We start from the raw sequence: 19,424 nt of genomic DNA, 5'->3' as shown, positions 1-19,424 counted from the left end.
TTCACTCTCCCCTCAGAAGGAAGGCTTAGCCCAGGCCCGCAGGGAAAACCGCAGTGTGCTTCTGACATGACACATTGACGGGTTTCTGGCGGCTGTGCCCGCTTTGTGTCCCCAGAGCCATTGTGGGCATATAAGGGCCGCCCCCAGGCCCGAGAGGGTGGAGGAGCTGATGAGAGGCCGGGAACCCCCACCCAGTCCTTGTGGAGCTGCAGGAGCGGGTAAGGTAGCCTGCAGGAGTCCCGGCTTTATCCAGACCCCCAATTGTTGACCCTGCAACCATCCTGCTGTCCCATCTGAATAATGGGCACAGAAAGAATTCTCCCTAGGAGAACACTGGGGGTACCTGGAGGGTGATGGGAGAAAAAGCCCATTTTGCAGATGGGAAAATTGGGGCTCAGAGAGGGGCAAAAGCAGGGATGCGTGGGCTGAGGACAGAACTGTCCTAGGCTCAAGGTGTGTGTGTGTGGCGGGGTGTCCATTTTTCTCTAAGCCACGGATTCTGACTGGTTTCTCATTGTGGTAATATTTCCTTCTGTGTGAGATTCCAGGTTACAGGGAGCCCCTCTGGGTCCAGTCCTGCTGAGATGGCTGCCGGTCCACACAGAGCCCATATGTACCTCTGTGCAAATGAGGAAAAGGTGCCCTCTTGAGTAGACACAGCCTGTGCCAGGGCAAATTATTGGCGAGTGAAGTGGGGCTGGATTTCCATCCACTCTTGCCCCCTCAGCCAGCACCCCTTCCTGCACACACGTGTGTATGGAGGCCCGAGACACAGTCCCTGCCCTCGCAGAGATGGTGCATGAGGACACAAACAAAATGCATGACCTCAAATTGCCTTAACGTGAATATTCTGGGTGATGTTTAGTGACAGACAGGCTCCTTTGGACAAAGTAAAGGATGGAGGCCTTTCCAAGCAGGTGACATTTATTCAGAATCTGAAAGATGAGGAGTCAGTCATGCAAAGAACCAGAGGAAGAGCCTCCCTCACAGAAAGAACAGCATGTGCAAAGGCCCTGAGGTAGAAGGAGCTTATCATGGTTAAGACTGAGAAGATCAAAGAGGCAGGCAGGCCCCTTGTGAGTAATGGTAAGGAGCCTGGGTTTTATCCTGAGGGTGGTGGGGGACCGCTGAAGGGTTTAAGCAGGAGTGACATGAGGGGATAGATGGGTATGTGATTGGGTTGGGAGATATGGAACTTCATACAGAAAAATCCCATGAAACTAGTAAATTAGCCATGCTCTCACCTCCTCTCTCATTCCTTTCAACATCAATCCAGGATAGAGGCGGGGAGGAGGAGAAAAATGGGACGTGTTAAATGTAGCTGCTGAATGTCTCCAATCATCCACACCTCCTGAAATGGCCTCCTGAGCCAATAGGAAAGTGGTCCAGGAAACAGAGCTCCCATCCTGCTGTCCCAGAAAGGAAGGCTCCTCTGTGGCTCTCCCTCAGAGACAGGTCCAGGGTCACTGGGGCCACAGAGGACTAAGACTCTTAAGTCAGATGTGTTAGCTGCTGCTTGAATTGGATGGAGAGGGCTTTCCAGAGAGTGAAACTGGACTTGAGCTGTGCCATGTGGGCGGGAGGGCCCTGGGTTGGTGAAGGGGAACAGGGAGGAGAGGTCTGGGCAAAAGGATGGCCTCAGGGTTCCTGCTTCTGCCCCCCTGTAGGTGTGACACTGATGATGTTGGGCGTGTGGTCCCTGCTTCTCTTCTGGGGTCTGGTGACTCCGTGCCAGGGGCTGCTTGACACGGTGGGCACGCTCGCTCGGATTGACAAGGATGAACTTGGCAAAGGTGAGTCAGAGGTGGCCAGTGGGTCCAGCTGCAGAATAAACAACCCCATGGATGGGCTGACATGCTTATGCTTCAGGAACAGATGAGAACAGATTTCGATACCCAACTGTGTAGGGAGTTCAGGGCATTAAAGGTTTGCTTGCAGGTTCCAATGGGTGATTAGTTCACTCTCTTCTGAGAGGTGAACTGGGTGGGATAGGCATGCGGGGCCTGTGTCTCCCTCAGGGTGGGGGTGGGTGGGGTTGAGAAGGACCAGGGGAGGGTGCTGGCTAGGCCAGTGAATCTGCCCCACATTTCTGGGGTGGGGGAACTCTTCCAGGCATTTGGTGCTCTGGGGTTCAACGGCCTGGGGTGACCATAGTTGTAAATAGCAAATGCTTCACGGAGGCTACCCTGGCCTGCCACAACCTCCACGAGGTGGTCGCTTCCATCTAGCCCTTCTCACAGTCCTCACAGAGTCAGGCCAAGGGTTCCCAGGAGGGACACAGGTCACCTCATCCATCTTGATCGTACCCTGGTGGCTGTGTGCTTCCTCCTTTACTTCTGCCCCATCTTTTGGTGCTACTGGACAACCCAGGATCAGGCGCCCTAGTCATACTACTGGCCCCAAACCCAATTTGCTGTGTGACTTTGGGCAAGTCTCCGCCCCTCTCTGGGCTCTAGTTTCCTTATCTGCAAAATGAACTTTCCACCCCCCACACTCTTTGCAGCCATCCAGAACTCGCTGGTTGGGGGGCCCATTTTGCAGAATGTGCTGGGGACGGTCACATCTGTGAATCAGGGCCTCCTGGGCTCAGGGGGCCTGCTCGGAGGAGGTGGCCTGCTGAGCTACGGAGGGGTTTTTAGCGTCGTCAAGGAGCTTTCTGGGTGAGTCCTCACAATGTGACCATTTGACCATCTACATACTGCGTACCCTACAGGAGGTCCGATCTTTTCTTTGCTTCAGGGAATGGAGAAGATGTTGACTCTTTTCAGTTTGTTGGCAGGTAGTGGGAATGTCATGGGGAGCCTGGACAGGGAGTCCCAGAACCAGAGACATAAAATAACGAGGCTCCTGTGTGCCAGGCAGCATGCCCCTGTGGTTGAGGGTTCAAGAGCTGGAGTCAATCCCAATTACTCACTGTGTGACCTGGGGCAAGTTGCTCAGTCTCTCTGGGCTAATCTGGGTATCTGCACGGCTCCCTCCCTCCTTCTCTTCAGGTGTCTGCTTCAAAGACCCCTGCCCTGACCAGCACCTCCTTGTCCCCTCGCCTGCCTTCATTTTCTCCAGGGGAAGAATCACCCCCTGCACTCCATATATTTCACTGTTTATTTCTTGTCTCCCCTGCTGGGTCATAAATCCCAGGAGAGCTAGGACTTTTGTCTGCCTTGTTCACTGCTGTGTCCCCAGTATCATTCATAGTGCTTAATGCATAACAGATGCTCAAAAAATATTTTTTAAGCTCTTTATTGGAGTATAATTGCTTTACACTGTTGTGCCAGTTTCTGCTGTACAACAAAGTGAATCAGCTGTATTTATACATATATCCCCATATCCCCTCACTCCCGAGACTCCTTCCCACCCTCCCTATCCCACCCCTCAAAAAATATTTTTGAATGAATCAATAAAATCACTTAATAGCTAATATTTATAGCTTAAAGACCACCTAGCCAGGGTATTCTGGGTGCCTGGTACCGTGCTAAGCATTGTGAATAAATTATCCAATGAATCCAGAGATAGAACTGTTACCAACTGCATTTAAGAGGTGAGGAGATCAAGGCCCCACAGGCAGTGAAGGAATCTGCCTGAGCTTACCCACCCAGGGAATGTGGTAGTGTGGCAGGGTGGGGGCGGTGTCTGGGTGTTCAATCACGGCCACACTGCCTGCTCCAGGTGGGCAGGAGCCAGTCCTTGGCTGGTGGTGGATCAGGGGATGGTCAAACAACAAGCCTCAGGAAAGGCTGAAGGCCAGGAGCGGGGTATGGGGAAGAGTCACTGTACAGGAGGAAACGGAGTGCTGGGAGCAGAAGGCGGATGGATGCCCACCTCCCAAAACAGTAAATAGATGTCTGCAAGGGAGCTGGTAAGGGCTGACTGCTAGGAGATCACTAAGTGCCACTCTGTGGTAGGTATTGTCATTATCCCTATTTTATAGATGGGGAAACTGAGGCACAGAGCAGCAATGTGATTTGTCCAAGGTCACACAGTCAATTAGTGGTAGAGCTGGGATGTGAACTGTCTGGCTTTTACTGGGTGCACCGTGGGGTTGTTGCCAGGACAGTGAATCTCTATCGAGCAGCTAAAATAGAGCCTGGCACACAGTAAATGCTGCATAAATATTAACTATTATTATTATTAATAGATCTAGTCCCCTCCCACTGTAGAATCCCCTCTACTTGGTGAGGCTAAGGCCTCAGGCATGAACCATTGTCCTTGCTTCAAAAAGCCCCTGCTATGAGGCCGGGCCCAGTAGTCATGATCCTGTAAGCTCAGGGCAGTGATGGAGGCAGTCCAAGCAGGATGTGGGAGCTGCTCAGAGGAGCACATTTGCCCGGTTAGAGAAGCAGTAAGGAGGGCTTCCTGGAGGAGGAGATACCCTAGCTGAAATCAAGAGAGCTGGAGGAGTCAGCTAGCTGATGGTGGATGCAGAGTGGAAGGAAAATCAAGGAAAGGGTATTCCAGACTAAGGGAAAAGCCTGGACAAAGGCTCAGAGGACAGAGAAAATAATGAACTGTGGGGAGTTGTTTTTGAGAAGCCCCTTGGGTTGGTGTGTATGTGAGCCTAGGAGGTGGGAGTGGAAGGACAATGACCCAGGCCAGAGACTGATCCAGGACTGAGGTCATACGGATGGGGTTGGGGGGAGCACTTTGATTCATTGAGCCTCTAGTGAGGATGCTGATATTACAGTTCTAGAGCATATGCTTTACCAGTTTCTGCACCTACATTATCTCATTTGTCTTTGCAACATCCCTATGAAGTGGAATCTTGTATAACCCCACTTTACAGATGCAGAAACTGAGGCCCAGAGAGGTGAAGTAACAGGCCCAAGGGCCCACGGTTGGGTTTGTGGGTTACAGGTGGGATGGGGAACACACCCAAGAGAGGCTCCAGGAACTGCCTGGTCTGGGATGGCCAGGCACTGAGGGACTGGCACTGGGGGGTGTCTGGCAGTCAGTGGCCCTCTCCTCCACGCAGGCTGAAGATTGAGGAAATCACACTGCCGAAGGTGTCTCTGAAGCTGCTGCCGGGGGTTGGGGTGCAGCTGAGCCTGCACACCAAGGTGGGCCTGCATGGCTCTGGGTGAGTGTGCCCTTGTGGGCCTCTACCCTACTGCTCCCACCCCACCCCACTGGGGTTCCCCTATCCTATTGTCTCCCCACGCCCACTCCCCTGCCCCCCCTTTCCTCCCATACTTCCTTCCCAAGGGACTCCCACTCTCCTATTCCCTCTCTGGCCCCCACCCCACTGCCTCTCCCTAGGACTCTCCATCCCACTGACGCCCAGGGACTTCCATCTCTCTCCCTGGAGACCCCTGCCCCACTGCCTGCAGCTCACTGGTGGGGGTGAGGGAGGGGGCGCAGGGACGTGCAAAGGGGCAGGGAGGCGTCGGGGGGTGAGGTGCGTGGAGAGGTTGCAATGGGCCCGCTCACAGGGCTACCCCACCCACCGCTTGTCAGAGCCCTGGTCAGTGGCCCCTGGGTGGGCGAGGCTGGGTCGGCCCTGGTGGGTGGTGCCTGGCCGCCTGGCCACGCCCCTAGAGTCTGGTCTCGCAGCCCCCTGGGGGGCCTCCTGCAGCTGGCAGCAGAGGTGAACGTGTCGTCGCGGGTGGCGCTGGGCGTGAGCGCGCGGGGTACGCCCATCCTCATCCTCAAGCGCTGCAGCACGCTCCTGGGCCACATCAGCCTGCTCTCGGGGTGAGTCCGCGGGCTTGAGCTCCTGTTGGGCGGCTTCCCGCGCCCCGACTTGCTTGGGCTCATCGCGCGTGCGCGCACCGCGCGTCTCCTGGGTCTCCAAGGAGCGGCCGAATGGGAGGGGCCTGAACTCACCCCGCCTCCGCCAGTCTCGCCGGACCCAGCCGCTGCACAGACCTGCAGACTGATAGGGACAGGGACTCTAGCCCAGACCACAGCTTGCAACATCCACTCCTGAGGGTCCTTTTTCTCCAGCCCCCGACACCTGCCTCCCTTCTTCCAGACAGAACAAGGGCCCTCTGTGGTCCCTTCACCTGTGGGCATGTCAGTCCCTGCCCTTGGCGTATCAGAGACCCAGCTCAGCCGCTGACTTGCTGTGTGACCCAGGGGAACCCCCTCCACTGTCTGGGCTTCAGTGTCCCCATCTGTATAATGAGAACTTAAATTTAATGATCCGGAAGGCTCTGGCACTATTATCTCCATCTCTTCTCCCCATGGGACAGCTGAGGCCCAAAGAGGGCAAGGGACTTGCCCAAGGTCACACACACCGATTGAGGCAAGCGTGGAGATGGACTGGTCTCTGGACTCAGGTCCAAGGCTTTCTCGCAGCGCTCTGCACCCACCCCCAGCAGCACAGGCCGCCTCCCCTGCCTCACACTGAGTCAATCCATTAGTCTCTCTGCGTTCCAGGCTGAATCCCATACCCACACCACACATTTTCTGGCTGACCCTGAGCAATGATGGGTGCTCCCAGGAATAGGGTGAACAGGGTTGGTCCTGTCTGCAGAAGGGCCTTAATAAGGCGTCTTCAGGCAGGGTCTTGGGCTCCTTAAATCCCAGTGGCTCCATCCTGCTCCTCTGGGCTAGAGGGGGCTTGGAGGGGGTGGCGCTCAGGAGGGTCTCCTGTGGTTATGGTTCTGTGGTTGTCACCCCTCCCTCTGTACCCCCATAGTCTCCAAGCAGACCTAAGCCCGTCTACATGCGCATCCTCAGGCCACCCTCTCAGACATTCATTCATTCATTCATTCACTCAACAAATATTCGTTCATTCGACAAATACTTATTGACCCCTCACTCTAAGTCAGGTGCTGTTCTAGCCCCAAATGTCACTCATCTTCACATACTGGAGGAGACGAAGGGAGCAGACACTTACTGAGCACCAGACACTATACACTTGCATTTGATCTCAGCAGCACAGCTCTCTCTAAGGCAGGCACTGTACGGATGGGGAAACTGAAATCCTCCTCTGGGTCCCATGGTGAGGAAGAGCCAAGATTTAAACCCAGCTCCCCAAAGCCCCAGCCAGGCCCACCAGGAAAGGAGACGGGTGGTGTCCGGAGCCCCCAGTGCCCACCCTGCCCCATCATCCCGGTTGGGGCTGTCCCTGCGTGGTGGCCACACCCTCACGCGTCTCACTCTGCCCAGGCTGCTGCCCGCACCACTCTTGGGCGTCGTGGAACAGACACTCTTCAAGGTGCTGCCAGAATTGGTGAGTGTGGGGGCCGCAGGCCAGGCACACCCCTCCCCCTGGGCTGTGCCCCTTCACCCCTGGCTTTGAGTTAATCCGGGCGCCAGGCAGGATTAGGCTGCTCTTTCCTTCCACGCCCATCAGGTAATCCCTTCCTGGCCTGCTCCCCGCCTCCCAGGTGCCGCCTGCGAGTCTGTTGGTGGGCTGGCACAATCTGTCCCCAGAACCATGAATCCAGGTGACCTGAGTCACCTGCTCCCCACTCCAAGTCCCTTTCTTAGGCCCTGCTCTGTCATTGCCACCTGTATTATTGTTGACTTTATACTTTTCTTTAAACTAGGTTTGAATTAAAATTGAGTCACTCAATTTTACACGGAGCCCTGTGCTTGGCAATCATGTCTAGCAGATCACATACATGTATATATTAAACACATATGATTAAACTGCTCCAGGATACTTGTCCGTGGCTCACCCCCGCTGTCCCTTGAGCCACACTTGAGAAAAGCTGGTCTGGCCAAGGCCCCATTTCCTTGAGGATGGAGAGCGGAGGGGCTTGCTGGGGTCATACAGCCAGCAAAGAGCAGTCAGGCCTCCTGATCCCCAGGCCTGGCAGGACCTCCCTTGTGAGTCCTTGTTAAGAACACCCATGGAGGTGGCAAGGGTGTGGGAAACTGAGGTTGGCAAAACTGCCCTGGGCTTGAAGAATCCAACCAGAAAAGAAGCTCCTCAGAAGGGAAGCTCCCAGCAGCAGGGACCCCAGCCCAGGCCCATCTCAGGTAGATTCCAACAAGGGGGTGTGGGAACATTTAAATTGTGACCTGTTACTGGGTTCTCTGGACGATTGGCTGCAAGACAGGATTCATGTGACTCAGAGAGGTTTTAAAAATAAGAGTTAATTACCAGCACTTAGAGATTGGAGATTTCTCTAAACAATCCGATTTCTGGCTTCTCTTGTGTAATCAGCCACCCTAGCTGCACATACCTCCTTCCTGGAGGCCACACATGGCTGGTGCCCAAGGGGCTCCTCCTCCATCCACCATGGCCCCTCTGGTCTCCTCTCATTTCTGAGACGTGCCTGACCCCAGAAGCCCTGGAGTTTGGGGCTCCCAGTTTTAATGAACAGGCAACCCTCTCTTGTCCCTCCGAGAACAGCTGTGACCTTGGACAGGTCACCTCTCTTCTCTGGCCCCAGCTGTAGAGGGAGGGGGCTGAAGGACCGAAGGGGCTGAGCTGGGCCACCTGTGGGGTTCATGCTCTGGTGGACTCAGATTCTGTGATTCCCAGGCTTGGGGTTCTGGAAGCTGAGGCACTTGCTCCCTGCTGCCACAGCCCGGAGGGTTTTCAGGAAACCCAGGGTGGTGTGCGCAGTGGCTGCCCCAGGCCAGGCCTGACTCCCGGTGGAGGGGAGGAGGTGCCCCTCTGTGGGACCTGGGTTGCAGGTCTCCCAGTGCCCACGTGGATGGCAGGAGGGGCTTGAGACCCCGGAGAGAATAGCCACTTTTTCCCCTCGGGCGAGGGCCTTGTCCCCAGGCCCCAGCTCGCCTCTGGAATGTCTCCCTGTCCCCCCAGCATCCTCCATAGTTTTCTGAGGGAGCCCATGTGACTGGCCCACTGCACCACCCACTCTGCCCTCTGACACTTCAAGCTCCAGCCCCTCCCCTGCCTCCCATCTGTGTGTCCCCCCTACCCATCTCTGTAGTCTGCCTTGCCTCGGTCCCCGGGACCACATAGCAAATCATTTAAAGAAAATGAAGCCATTCCCCGTGCCAGGCTGGTGCCCGCTCTTACTCGCCGGTAACTCCTGTCTCCTCCGGACACAGCTGTGCCCTGTGGTGGACAGTGTGCTGGGCGTGGTGAATGAGCTCCTGGGGGCTGTGCTGTGTAAGTTGGGGCCCACCCTCCTCCCCTCTGCCCCTGCTCTTACCTCCCCGCCGTTACCCCAGTGGGTGGGGTACCAGGGAAGAGGACGGGGCAGAATTCTGGGACCTTTCATGTCTTCCTCAGACTGACAAGGCTGCCACATTGGGGAGGCCTAATGGTGGAGTTCTGGGCTGAGGCCGGTGCAGCAGGGCGAGGAGACCGGAGCCGTCCAGGTCTCCATCTGCTGGGGGCTTCAGGCCACTTGCTGAGCACCAGCGGCGTGTCTGGCACTGTCAGCAGCGTGAGGCACATATTGTTATTATCTGGACAGACGAGACGACTGAGGCTCAGATCTTACATCACACAGATCTTACCCCACAGCCACAGTGGCCCCCCGCCTCTCTGAGCCTTATGGGGACAGGGATGCCGTTTGTATTCACAAAGGGGCCTTGAAAAATATAAAAATGCATAACTAGGATAAGGGTAGAAAACTTGGGGCAGATATATCTCTGCATGTGGTCTTGTATGAGAGAGAGAGGGCAACAGCATGGTTAGTGACACCAGGTCTGGAAAAAAAAACTCTTGCTTTGCTCCTCTGTGGCTTGTGTGGCCTGGGGTTGGTGACTTCCTCTGTCAGAGCCTCAGTTTCCATATCCAAAAAATAGGGATGACAGTTGTGCCCAGGTGAATACTTAGTAGAGTGCCAGACATTCAGCAGGCACTCAATAAATAGAAGTAGGGCCTGTTGCTACTGGGGCCTGGGCTCATGGGGTTTTTCTCCTTCCTCCCTTCCTCATGCAGGCCTGGTGCCCCTTGGGGCTCTTGGGTCTGTGGAATTCACTCTGGCCACACTGCCTCTCATCTCCAACCAGTACATAGAGCTGGACATCAATGTGAGTGTCCGCCAAGGCCCTGCCCACAGCTGGGGGTGCGTGGGGTATCAGTGGAGGCCAGGTGGGTGAGCTGCCCTGAGACCCTGCCATGACCTGTCTCCTGCCCCTGCAGCCCATCGTGAAGAGCGTAGCAGGTGACATCATCGACTTCCCCAAGCCCCGCAACCCCATCAAGGTGCCCCCCAAGGAGGACCACACATCCCAGGTGACCGTGCCTCTGTACCTCTTCAACACCGTGTTTGGGCTCTTGCAGACCAATGGTGCCCTCGACCTGGACATCACCCCTGAGCTGGTGAGTGTGGCACCTACCCTGCTGGGCCTTGGTGATGCTAGCAACGACTAGTCACATGGTCACTGATCAGCTCTATGAGCCCTCTTCTTATAATCGGAGAGAGTTGGACAGGTTTATAGCAGGCACATGCCCGCTCTTGGCCTTCTGGCAGACATTGTTAATTGATAATGGCCTCTGCTTGGCTAAACCTGAATAGTACTTCTGAATCCTTCTCAACATGACACTCAGGAAGTCACTTGGAACTGGTCAAAATTGGCATATGAAATGTAGCCAACTTCCCATCCCTGCACTAGATAAGCCCTTCTAGAGTCAAAGCCCAATTTTACATTAAAGTGTGAATGGCTAACATTCCCACTGCTTTCTCAAGAGCACATTTGAGTTGGAGTGAAGAAAACTAGGGTTGGACTATACCAAAGGTCACATGGACATTTGTTCTGAAGCTTCTGAGACCTCTCTGTTTCCATTCTGGCCTCTCTCACACCCTCACAGATGTCTGGAAGCCCCAGCCCCCAGAAGCCTTAGCCAGAGACATTTTCTTGGTCTCAGCCCTGTCCAAAGGCACAGAGATCTGAGCCACCTGGGCCCCCCACCTGCAGCTCAGCCCAAGGGAGCAGGGATTGATCACTCATTTTCTGCACGTGGGGTCCAGAGAGCATGCTGAAGGCCTATGGGGTGGTTGGAACAGGGTCCTGACCTGGGAGGCAAGAGTGACCAGATTTTCCAATTTTTTAGCTAGAAACTGCAAATTTACATGCAATGTCCTGATTTGTAAATAATGGAAAGAAATGTATAGTGTTTGAAAATATTTTTTGGGTAGAAGGCAAAAATGTCTGGGGTCAGATCCCTGGACCTTCAGATTGTACACTCTGGAAGGGCAGTTTAGAATTAGCCTGCCCGGGTCAAAGCCTGGTGCCATCATTTACCCGCTTATGAGCCTGGACAGGAGCCTCAGCTTTCCCATCTGTAAAATGGGAGTAATCATAGCACCCACCTCCTCGAGCAGTTATAAAGGTGAAATGAGTGAAGGCACGCAAAACCCTTAGCATGTGTCTGGCATGTAGTCAGCACTCACCATTGGTCAATAGAAGGAGCATGAGTATCTGTAGAGAGGTATGTATGTAATTGGGTGGGGGAAACTACTTTGTGTGTGCTGAGGAATCCCTATCTTGGCTCTGTGTTTACCCCCATCCCATTTGGTCTTGGGTCCAGGTTCCCAGCAATGTTCCACTGACAACTACAGAGCTGGCGGCTTTGGTCCCTGAGGTGAGTGGCCTTTCATGGGCTTTGTTCACTGTAGCTATTTCCTGATGACCCTGAATGGACTCCAGAATCTTTCTCAATACAGCTCTCCAGACAGCTGTGATTGAATGTCAAGTCCAAATTCATACTAAAGTGTGATTGACTAACACCTTATCCTTTCCTGATAGCAGATGTTGCTTAGAGAAGAAAGGACCAGAGTCTAACTGCCCCAGAAGTCTACTGGGCATTTGTCCTGCAGCTGTTGCTCCTCTGTCAAGCAGATTCTTTCTGAGTGACTGAGTTCCCTCCCTCCAACTGCCTTATTTCATCTTGGTCTCAGTTTTCTTGTCCTCAGAGAGAAGACTCAGGGCAGTGGCCTTGGAGAGGAAAGAGAAGGGAGAAGATTCAGGGAGATTTGAGTAGTGGGCATCAGTCAGTACATGACTACAAGGCCTGGCCCTCAGCTTTCCCATCCCTCTATCTGAGGCTGAACCAGCTTCTTTCCAGCTGTGGGAATCTAAATTATACTGAAGTTGAAATGACTACTACAAGGTCTTTAGGTAACAGCAAATTCTTATAGAGGTTAGAAAGAGACCCACAAGGCCTGGGTTTCCACCAGAGAGGTTGGAGAGGGCAGCTAAATTTGGGGAAACAGAAAAACTATGTGAGTCCTTGAAGCTGATGATTCAAAGCAGTTTTCGTGGGCATGGGTGGGGCCTCTGCTTATTGGAGTTTTGGGCTGAAGGGCATAAGAGTCTCAGGCAAAGGCTGAGATTGGGGCTAGACATTCAGAACCTCTTTCTTCTGAAGCATTGTAAGATGGTGGAGAGGGCCTTTGGGAGGCCAGGGTGGCAGGAGCAGGGACCCATGGGAGCAGCGAGCTGTACCGTGTCTCTCAGCTCAGGGAGGCTGTGCTTGTCTCTGGAGCCTGAAGCCTTTGTTCTCACAGCATCGGAGCCCTGTGTGCGGCCCCAGTCCTGAGTTTGGGTCCATGGCTTCAGGATGTGTGGATGTAGGAGGGTGGAATCCAGTGATTCCCCCTGTCTTTATGATCCTGTAACTCTGGGAGTTGGGACTTGAGGAATTGGTTCCCTGATCCCAGCATTCAAGTGATGGTAACCTTCTGTGGATCTGTGGTTTCCAGCTTTTCTATAATCCATGATGTCGTGATGATGAGATTCAGCATTTCCTGATTGTGTGGTTCATTCAGTCAGTCAACTAATATTCACTGAGCACATACTATGTACCAGGCCCTGTGCTTGGTGCTGGGCCTGCAGAAGGGGCAAACAGTGAAGAGTAGATAAAAGTCTCCATGTTCAAGGAGCTGCCATTGTGGTGGGAGGAAAAGACATTGAACAAATAAATAGGTAGAATATACACAGTGTCAGAAGGCCAAGGAGGGTGCTCTGCAAAGGCCTCACTGAGGAGGTGACGTGAGAGCTGAAGGCTGAAGGAGGGGAGGGAGGGAACCATTCAGGTGTCTGGGGAAGACATTTCCAGCAGAGGGAACAACAAGTGCAAAGGCCCTGAGGTGGGCATGTGCCTGGCTGGTTGGAGGAACAGTGAAGTGGTCAGTGAGTCTGGAGAGAAGAGAATGAGGGGCCAGTGGTGGGAGGTGAGACAGGAGGGCCGAGGATGGATAATGTAGGGACTGTAGGTGTCAGGGGTATTTCTTGTTTTGTTTTCTATGTTGTGTAATACAGTGTTTCCTAGGGGGATTTTGACTCTGATTGGGTTGCTCTGTGGATTGGTGTCTCTGCACCTGAATGTGAGCCTCTGGGGGGCTGAGACCAGGCCTGTCGGGTTCACGCTGTTACCTCAGCTCCCACAAGTGCCTGGTGCCCACTAGGTGCTTCAGTGAGTGTTTGTTGACTGACTGATCAATTCTATTAGTGGGGCATCTAAGCTGCCCTCGTGCCCCCTGCTCTGCCCCCGCTTCTCTCCAGGGCCTGAAGAAGCTGCCCCCAGGCCAGCAGCTCCTGCTCTCACTGTGGGTAAAAGAAGCACCCACAGTCACGCTCCAGAACAAGAAGGCCACAGTCTCCATCCCAGCGAGCATCCATGTGCTGTCCTACCTCCTTAAAGGGACCCATGAAGCCTTCTTCCAGCTGAATGGAGTGAGCGGCTGAGGGGTGGGGGCCGGCACTGGGGTTCGGAGTAGGACTGACCCTCTCCAAGCTGCGGATCTCAGGGTAGGAGGCCCCACGTGCCATAGGAAGCCCTGCCCCCACGGTCATCTCCTGAGCTGAGACCCAAGTGCCCTTGGACTCCCATCTGCTCCCTCATCACACATGTGTCCACTCTGCTTCCTCAGGATCTCAGGAATGGTCCCCCCACACCCACCCAGTCTCTCCATGCTCAGGAATCTCTTGGATGACTCTCCAGATCTCTCCTGGCCCCCCACCTCCAGTCTGCTCCCTTCCCCCTCCGCCTCTACTAGTTTTTCCAACCATACATCTGAGCAGTGGCAGGCCCCTCCCCTGCCTACTCTCTACCCTGACTCTGAACCCCCCCGCCTCATCCTTGTGCCTTTCCCAGCCTTGCGCCGTAAGCCAGTTACTCAGGGCTACCAGGTCCCACCACCCTGCCCTTGTTTGTGCAGGGACCCCCATCTGGAGGACCATTTCTCCCCTTCCCTTGGCTAATTCCTCATCTTCCAAGATTCAGCTCAGGAGTCACCTCATGGGGGATGCCATCCCGCACCCGCTGCAGGCTGGATCGAGGGTCCGTCCAAGCTCCTGCAGCCCCAGAGCTGCCTCGCATACAACACCGATCCCCCTTGGTACCCTGGTTCTTGAGCACCAGAACCTTCACGTTACCTCGTCATAGCATGGGCCCTGACACACAGTAGGGCCTCAGCAAGGGGTAGTGGAGGAAATGGATGGTGGAAATTCACCTGTCAGCCAAGGCAGACCTGTCCTCAAGCTCCTTCTGTCAAATTCAGTGTAATCTCTGCCTGCTGTTCCCATGCAGGTGATGACTTTAAATGCCCAGCTGGCTCCGTCAGCTACCAAGCTGCACGTCTTCCTGTCCCTGGAACGGTAACGTGGGATCCTGGGCCTTGTCTTTACCAACAAGAATTAGGGACCGACAGAAACCCTCTCTTATTTATTGAGCAGCAACTAAATTGCAAGTGTTTTACCAGCATCTTCCTTGCCTCTGGGACCTGCTGGGAATGGGTGGTATTAGCCCATTTTACAGATGAGGCAACTGGGACCCAGAGAATTGGCTCCAGAGTGGGCATCTTCCACTGCACCTGCTCAAAACCTGGCCCTGGAGATAAACCGGCTGAAGGATATGGAGTCCAGATTGCTGAGTTGTTAGGCCTAGAGGCAGGCCATGGAAATAAGTGTCGCTGAATGTTGTCAAGTGCTTCGTTATTCATGTGGACTAGCTATTTCTCTGGTTTCTCCGCCCCTGTAGTAACTAGGCCTCGTGATAATCATAATTGACCAGGATGGTGATGTGGATGACAGTCCTTCCTCACGCAGGCGCAGCACTTTAGAGTTTGCAAAGCCCAGGCTCTCATGGTGGGCTGTTCCTGGAAGCAGGCCCACAGTCTGGGCCCCCACTCTCCAGGCCCAGTGCTTCACCTTGGCCTGGGGCCTGGGGCCTCTCTGTCCCTCCCCTGGATGCAGGGGTTTCCCAGGGGACTCTGGGATCTGACTGTCTGGGCCATAGGTACCCAGTGCTCACCTGACCCCTGCCGGCGGCTCAGGCTACTACTACCCTCCTGCGAGGCTCCACTGCTCCATTTCTAAGCTTGACAAAAGCCCTCCCCGAATGCCAGGGTTTGTTTCCCCTTCCTGGTGGCAGTTGAAGCCTCAGCCCTTCAGAAGACAGAGACATGTGTCGGAGCTCTGGTCCTGGACCTGCACTTGGGCCAGCTGGAATCTGTTGGTGGTTTATTGCCGTTAGTGACCAGCTGCTGGGTGCAGGGCACCCTGTGTCCGAGGCTCAGTCTATGGGAGGGCCACTCCGAGAGAGGTTCAGTGAAACAACTGGGGGTCCGACCAAGGCTCCAGGGCCGTGGAGTTGGAGGTGGCACTCATGATATCTCAGAAGGAGGTTAGTTCCCTCCAGGCCCATTTTACAGGTGGGAAAACGGATAGAGACAAATTTGGGCCCGTAACCTCGCTTCCTGATCTGGAGAGCTAGGGGTGGGGCAGGCTGGGGGTGTAGTGGGTGCTGGGGCCCCTCAGCCTCTCTCTTGTCTCCACCAGGCTCAGTGTCAAGCTGCCCTCCTCTGCCCACGCCTTTGACGTAAGTCCCTGGGAGGGTGAGCAGCGTGGTGGTGGGGAGGGTCTACAGGTGGGGGTGCAAAGAAGGCAGGATGAGTCATGGGCCAGATGACTGAACTGGCCCCCGTCTGGGCTCTGCCCCAGCAAGCCAGAGTGGGCGAGCATCCGGGCAGGTGTGTGGGGGCGGGGGTGGGGGGAGGGTGTGCGTGCACGCGTGCACGTGTAAAATAGCCACTGTCTTAGGAAAGTGACTCTCATGATCTTCCAGCGTCTTGGAACCTCACCAAGTTGTAAATGTCTAGAACCTCACTAGGGTTCAAAATTCTGGAACTTCACGCGAGTAATAAGATTCCGGAACTCAGAAAGTTCTAACATTTCAGAGGCCCGCAGAGCCTTTAGTCTCCTGCTTCTCACTGAGTCCTGAGGTTCTAGAATTTCATGATGGTCTCAGGTTCTAGGTCATTCTAAATGTTTCTAAACTCATAGGAATCTAAGATCAGACCACACAGAGTTACTGGAGCTGGATACGTTTCCTCCCACTTTCTTGGACACAGGCCCCCTCCAGGCCCCACAGACCCTTCCTCCAGGAGAGCAGCTCTTCCAGGGTGAATTCTGCCTAAATCGCAGAGTCTCCTTTGGGATCACTGATGGATAGCCCATCCCAGTGGGCTCTGTGTCCGCCAGGACCTATGTCCTCAGGCTTGGGGGGAGACTGGGGCAGCTGGACCTCTGATTTTTCTCCCTGGGAAGGGTTGTACTGCTCCCTGCAAAGCCACACCTCCCAGTCCTCTGTGTGCTCTGTTGCAGGTGTCTCGTTTAGAAGAATGGCTCAGTGATGTGGTCCGAGTAGCTTATGTGCCAAAGCTCAATGGTAAGGGCAGCCTTCACTGTCTTCTTGAACACATAGAGTGTCTGCACTCAGGGTTGCAGAATCCATTGCCCATCTCCATTATTCTTTAAAAAAATTTTTTTTAAATTGAAGTATAGTTAATGTATGATGTTTTGTTAGTTTCAAGTGTCCAGCAAAGTGACTCAGTTATTTTCCATTGTTCTGAAAAGAGACACTGAGGCTGGAGAGGTGTTGATCCCCATCTCTAAAATTCAGAAACCAAGATTGTTTCCATTCAAACAGCAGTGATTAGCTTCTACATCATGCCAAACTCTGGACCTCAAGAGCTATCTGACCTGGGTCATGTCTTCAAGCTCACAATCCAGAAGGAAATGTCATGTAAACAAATGAGTAGAATATAGATGACCCAGAGGATGCAAGGGACTGACAGAACCTCAAGAAGGCTCTGCTGAAGGGATCCCTAAGACGATACAGGAAAGGGACATTTTTATTTGGATATAATAGGATGAGTAGGAGTCTGCCAGTATGGGAACCTGAATCTTCAACAAGAGAACTGCCTAGCTCAAAGAAAGTGGTAGAATAGGGCCAGCAGGTCCCACCTTGGCCCCCCACATATCTGTGCTTTCAACCATTCCCTCTTCACAGTGAACCTGGATGTTGGAATCCCCCTGCCTAAGGTTCTCAATGTCAATTTTGCTAATGCGGCCCTGGAGATCATAGAGGTGAGTTTCCCATGTGGGTGTGACCTAGATGGGCCTTAAGCTTGTCTCTGGGGAGCCCTGCTTGAAACTCATGAGGGGACTGCTCTGCCTCATCAGCTGGTCTGTCCATGCACCATTTGCTAAGTTGCTCAGAGATGATAAATTACCTAATTTGGGAATGACAAATGTATGACATATGTGCTATCACTCCTGCCTTACTTGCCCATGGCAGACATTGTCAAGCAGTCACAGAGGTCTTTCCTGTTAAATTCTGACACAGGACTGGCCTATAGGATGGACCCTCACAGAATCACAGTTCCCCTGGTCCAGAGACAGCAAATACACGTTTTGTCTCTCCCTTCTGCTGTGCCTGCTGCAGGCATGGCTAATAGATCATAATATTTTTTTCTTACTGAGTATCAACATGGCCTCACAATCCTTTTCAATCCAGCACAGCTTTGAGTCTTGGAACAGCTCTGGGAGGTGAGCAGATCAGGGGATTCTGGACCCATTTCTCAGATGCGGACCAAGGCTGAAGGTGGCCATATTTCTGGATGGCTCTTGAACTTAGGTCTCTTAAGTCCTAAAGTCAGCGAACTCTCCCACACTGAATGTCATTTATTCATCGTTCATTCATTTGTTCATTGATTCACTTAATAAGTGCCAGCTGTGTTCCAAGTACAGCTGTGAGGGGACACAGAGATGGCTGCAGGGATGGGGGTGTGGCAGGGATGTTGGGCACAAGGACTCAGAGGGCCTAACCTAGAACTGTTGCTCCTTGCAGAATGCCGTTGTGCTGACCGTGGCATCCTGAGGCTGACAGATGGCCACCATCCCTCCTTGTGACTGCAAGAGTCCTATCCACCTGCCCGATCTGCCTCAATTTCCCTCCCAGGCTCCAGCCTGTGTCGGTGACAGCATAAGTGCCCTTTATCCACCCAGACCCACTCAGGTGCTCTGGCCCTGCAGCTCTGCCCCCAGTCCCGGGTGGGGACTGTAGGGTTAGCCACGCCATTCTGCTTTGAAGAAAGCTCTGGGGCCTCCTTGGCAAGCTCTGAGCTTTCAATAAACAACTCCTCTGTCTCAGCACCTCTTGGCTGGTTTGTTCTCCAGTCACACAGGGGCTGCCATGGCCTCTGCCTCTGGTGCCCTCCCCAGCTCCAGGCAGGGCTCCTGGGAGGTGCGGGGACTTGGGGCCTAGTCATTGTAGCTTCACGTCCCAAACTTCGCTGGTTGGCCTGGGCAGCCTCTGTGTCTTGTCCTGCCCTCCCCCGCCTCTGCCTCGAGCTCCCTGTGTCCCCCTCCCCTCCCCCCCCCTCCCTTTCCTCTCTCTATTTTCCCAAATACCTCCATCTTTCACTCTGTCTCTCTGAGTCTGTCTGAGTCTGTGTCTGTCTGTCTCTGTCTCTCTGACTTTGGGACACTTCTCAGAAGTGATGTCTGAGCTGAATTTTGAAGGGCGAGTGAGAGTTTTCCAGGGAGAAAAGGAGCCAGCATTCCAGGAAGCAAAGAGGAGTGAGACTCAACGTTGCCCTGGAGGGGTCACTACGGGTTGCATATCTGCCGTTGACGAACCTCAGGATAGACCTTGGGACAAAGCTACGCTGAAAAAAGCTACACTGTGCGGGTGGGGAAACTGACACCAGAGAGGAGACTGGCTGGCCCGAGTCTGCACTGTAGCAGAGCTGGGGTGGGAGACTGGGGGTCCTGCCACTCTATTCTGGGCTCCTCTCCACTGCTCAGGATGTACTTCCTTGGTTCTGGGGAATGGGCCTAAGTTGGTACTTATGAGTGGGCCTGAGTGAAAGGGTGCTAATTAAGTTTTGGGAACTGGATCAGGGGATTTGGTGGGGGTGCAGAGGAGAGTTGGAACCCATCTAGAGGTTTACCCACCAACAGGAATGACCATCCTCCCATTCATCCATCCATCCGCCCATCCATCCTTCCATCTACCCCTGCATCCACCCACCCACCCATCTACCTATCTATCCATTCACATACCCATTCATCCATCCTTCTACCCCTTCTTCCTCCCCCTTCCCTTCTTTCCTCCTTCCCTCCCATCCACCCTCCTACAATTATTGGCACCTACTACATGCCAGGCCCCGTGCCGAGTAACATGTGGGGATTTATCTTTGACTCCTTTCTCACCTCCAGTGTCGCCTGACTCCCATCCAGGACCATGCAGTGATTAA

General features: G+C 53.9%; 1 protein-coding gene across 1 annotated transcript; it reads left to right on the top strand.

Annotated features, from left to right (window-relative positions):
• Positions 1-1,675: 1,675 nt before the first annotated feature.
• Positions 1,676-18,043, top strand: BPIFB3 (BPI fold containing family B member 3). Its single transcript, XM_057703566.1, has 15 exons — positions 1,676-1,793; positions 2,504-2,660; positions 4,970-5,074; positions 5,548-5,688; positions 7,111-7,174; positions 8,974-9,034; positions 9,815-9,906; positions 10,019-10,198; positions 11,408-11,461; positions 13,384-13,554; positions 14,411-14,478; positions 15,661-15,700; positions 16,486-16,549; positions 17,174-17,250; positions 18,014-18,043. The coding sequence occupies exons 1-15, from the start codon at positions 1,679-1,681 to the stop codon at positions 18,041-18,043; spliced, it is 1,419 nt and encodes a 472-aa protein (XP_057559549.1). The 5' UTR covers positions 1,676-1,678.
• Positions 18,044-19,424: the final 1,381 nt, after the last annotated feature.

The sequence above is a fragment of the Hippopotamus amphibius genome, chromosome 12 (genome assembly GCF_030028045.1).
Source record: "Hippopotamus amphibius kiboko isolate mHipAmp2 chromosome 12, mHipAmp2.hap2, whole genome shotgun sequence".
NCBI classification, from domain to species: Eukaryota; Metazoa; Chordata; class Mammalia; order Artiodactyla; family Hippopotamidae; genus Hippopotamus; species Hippopotamus amphibius.
This window is presented reverse-complemented; position numbering and strand designations above follow the sequence as displayed.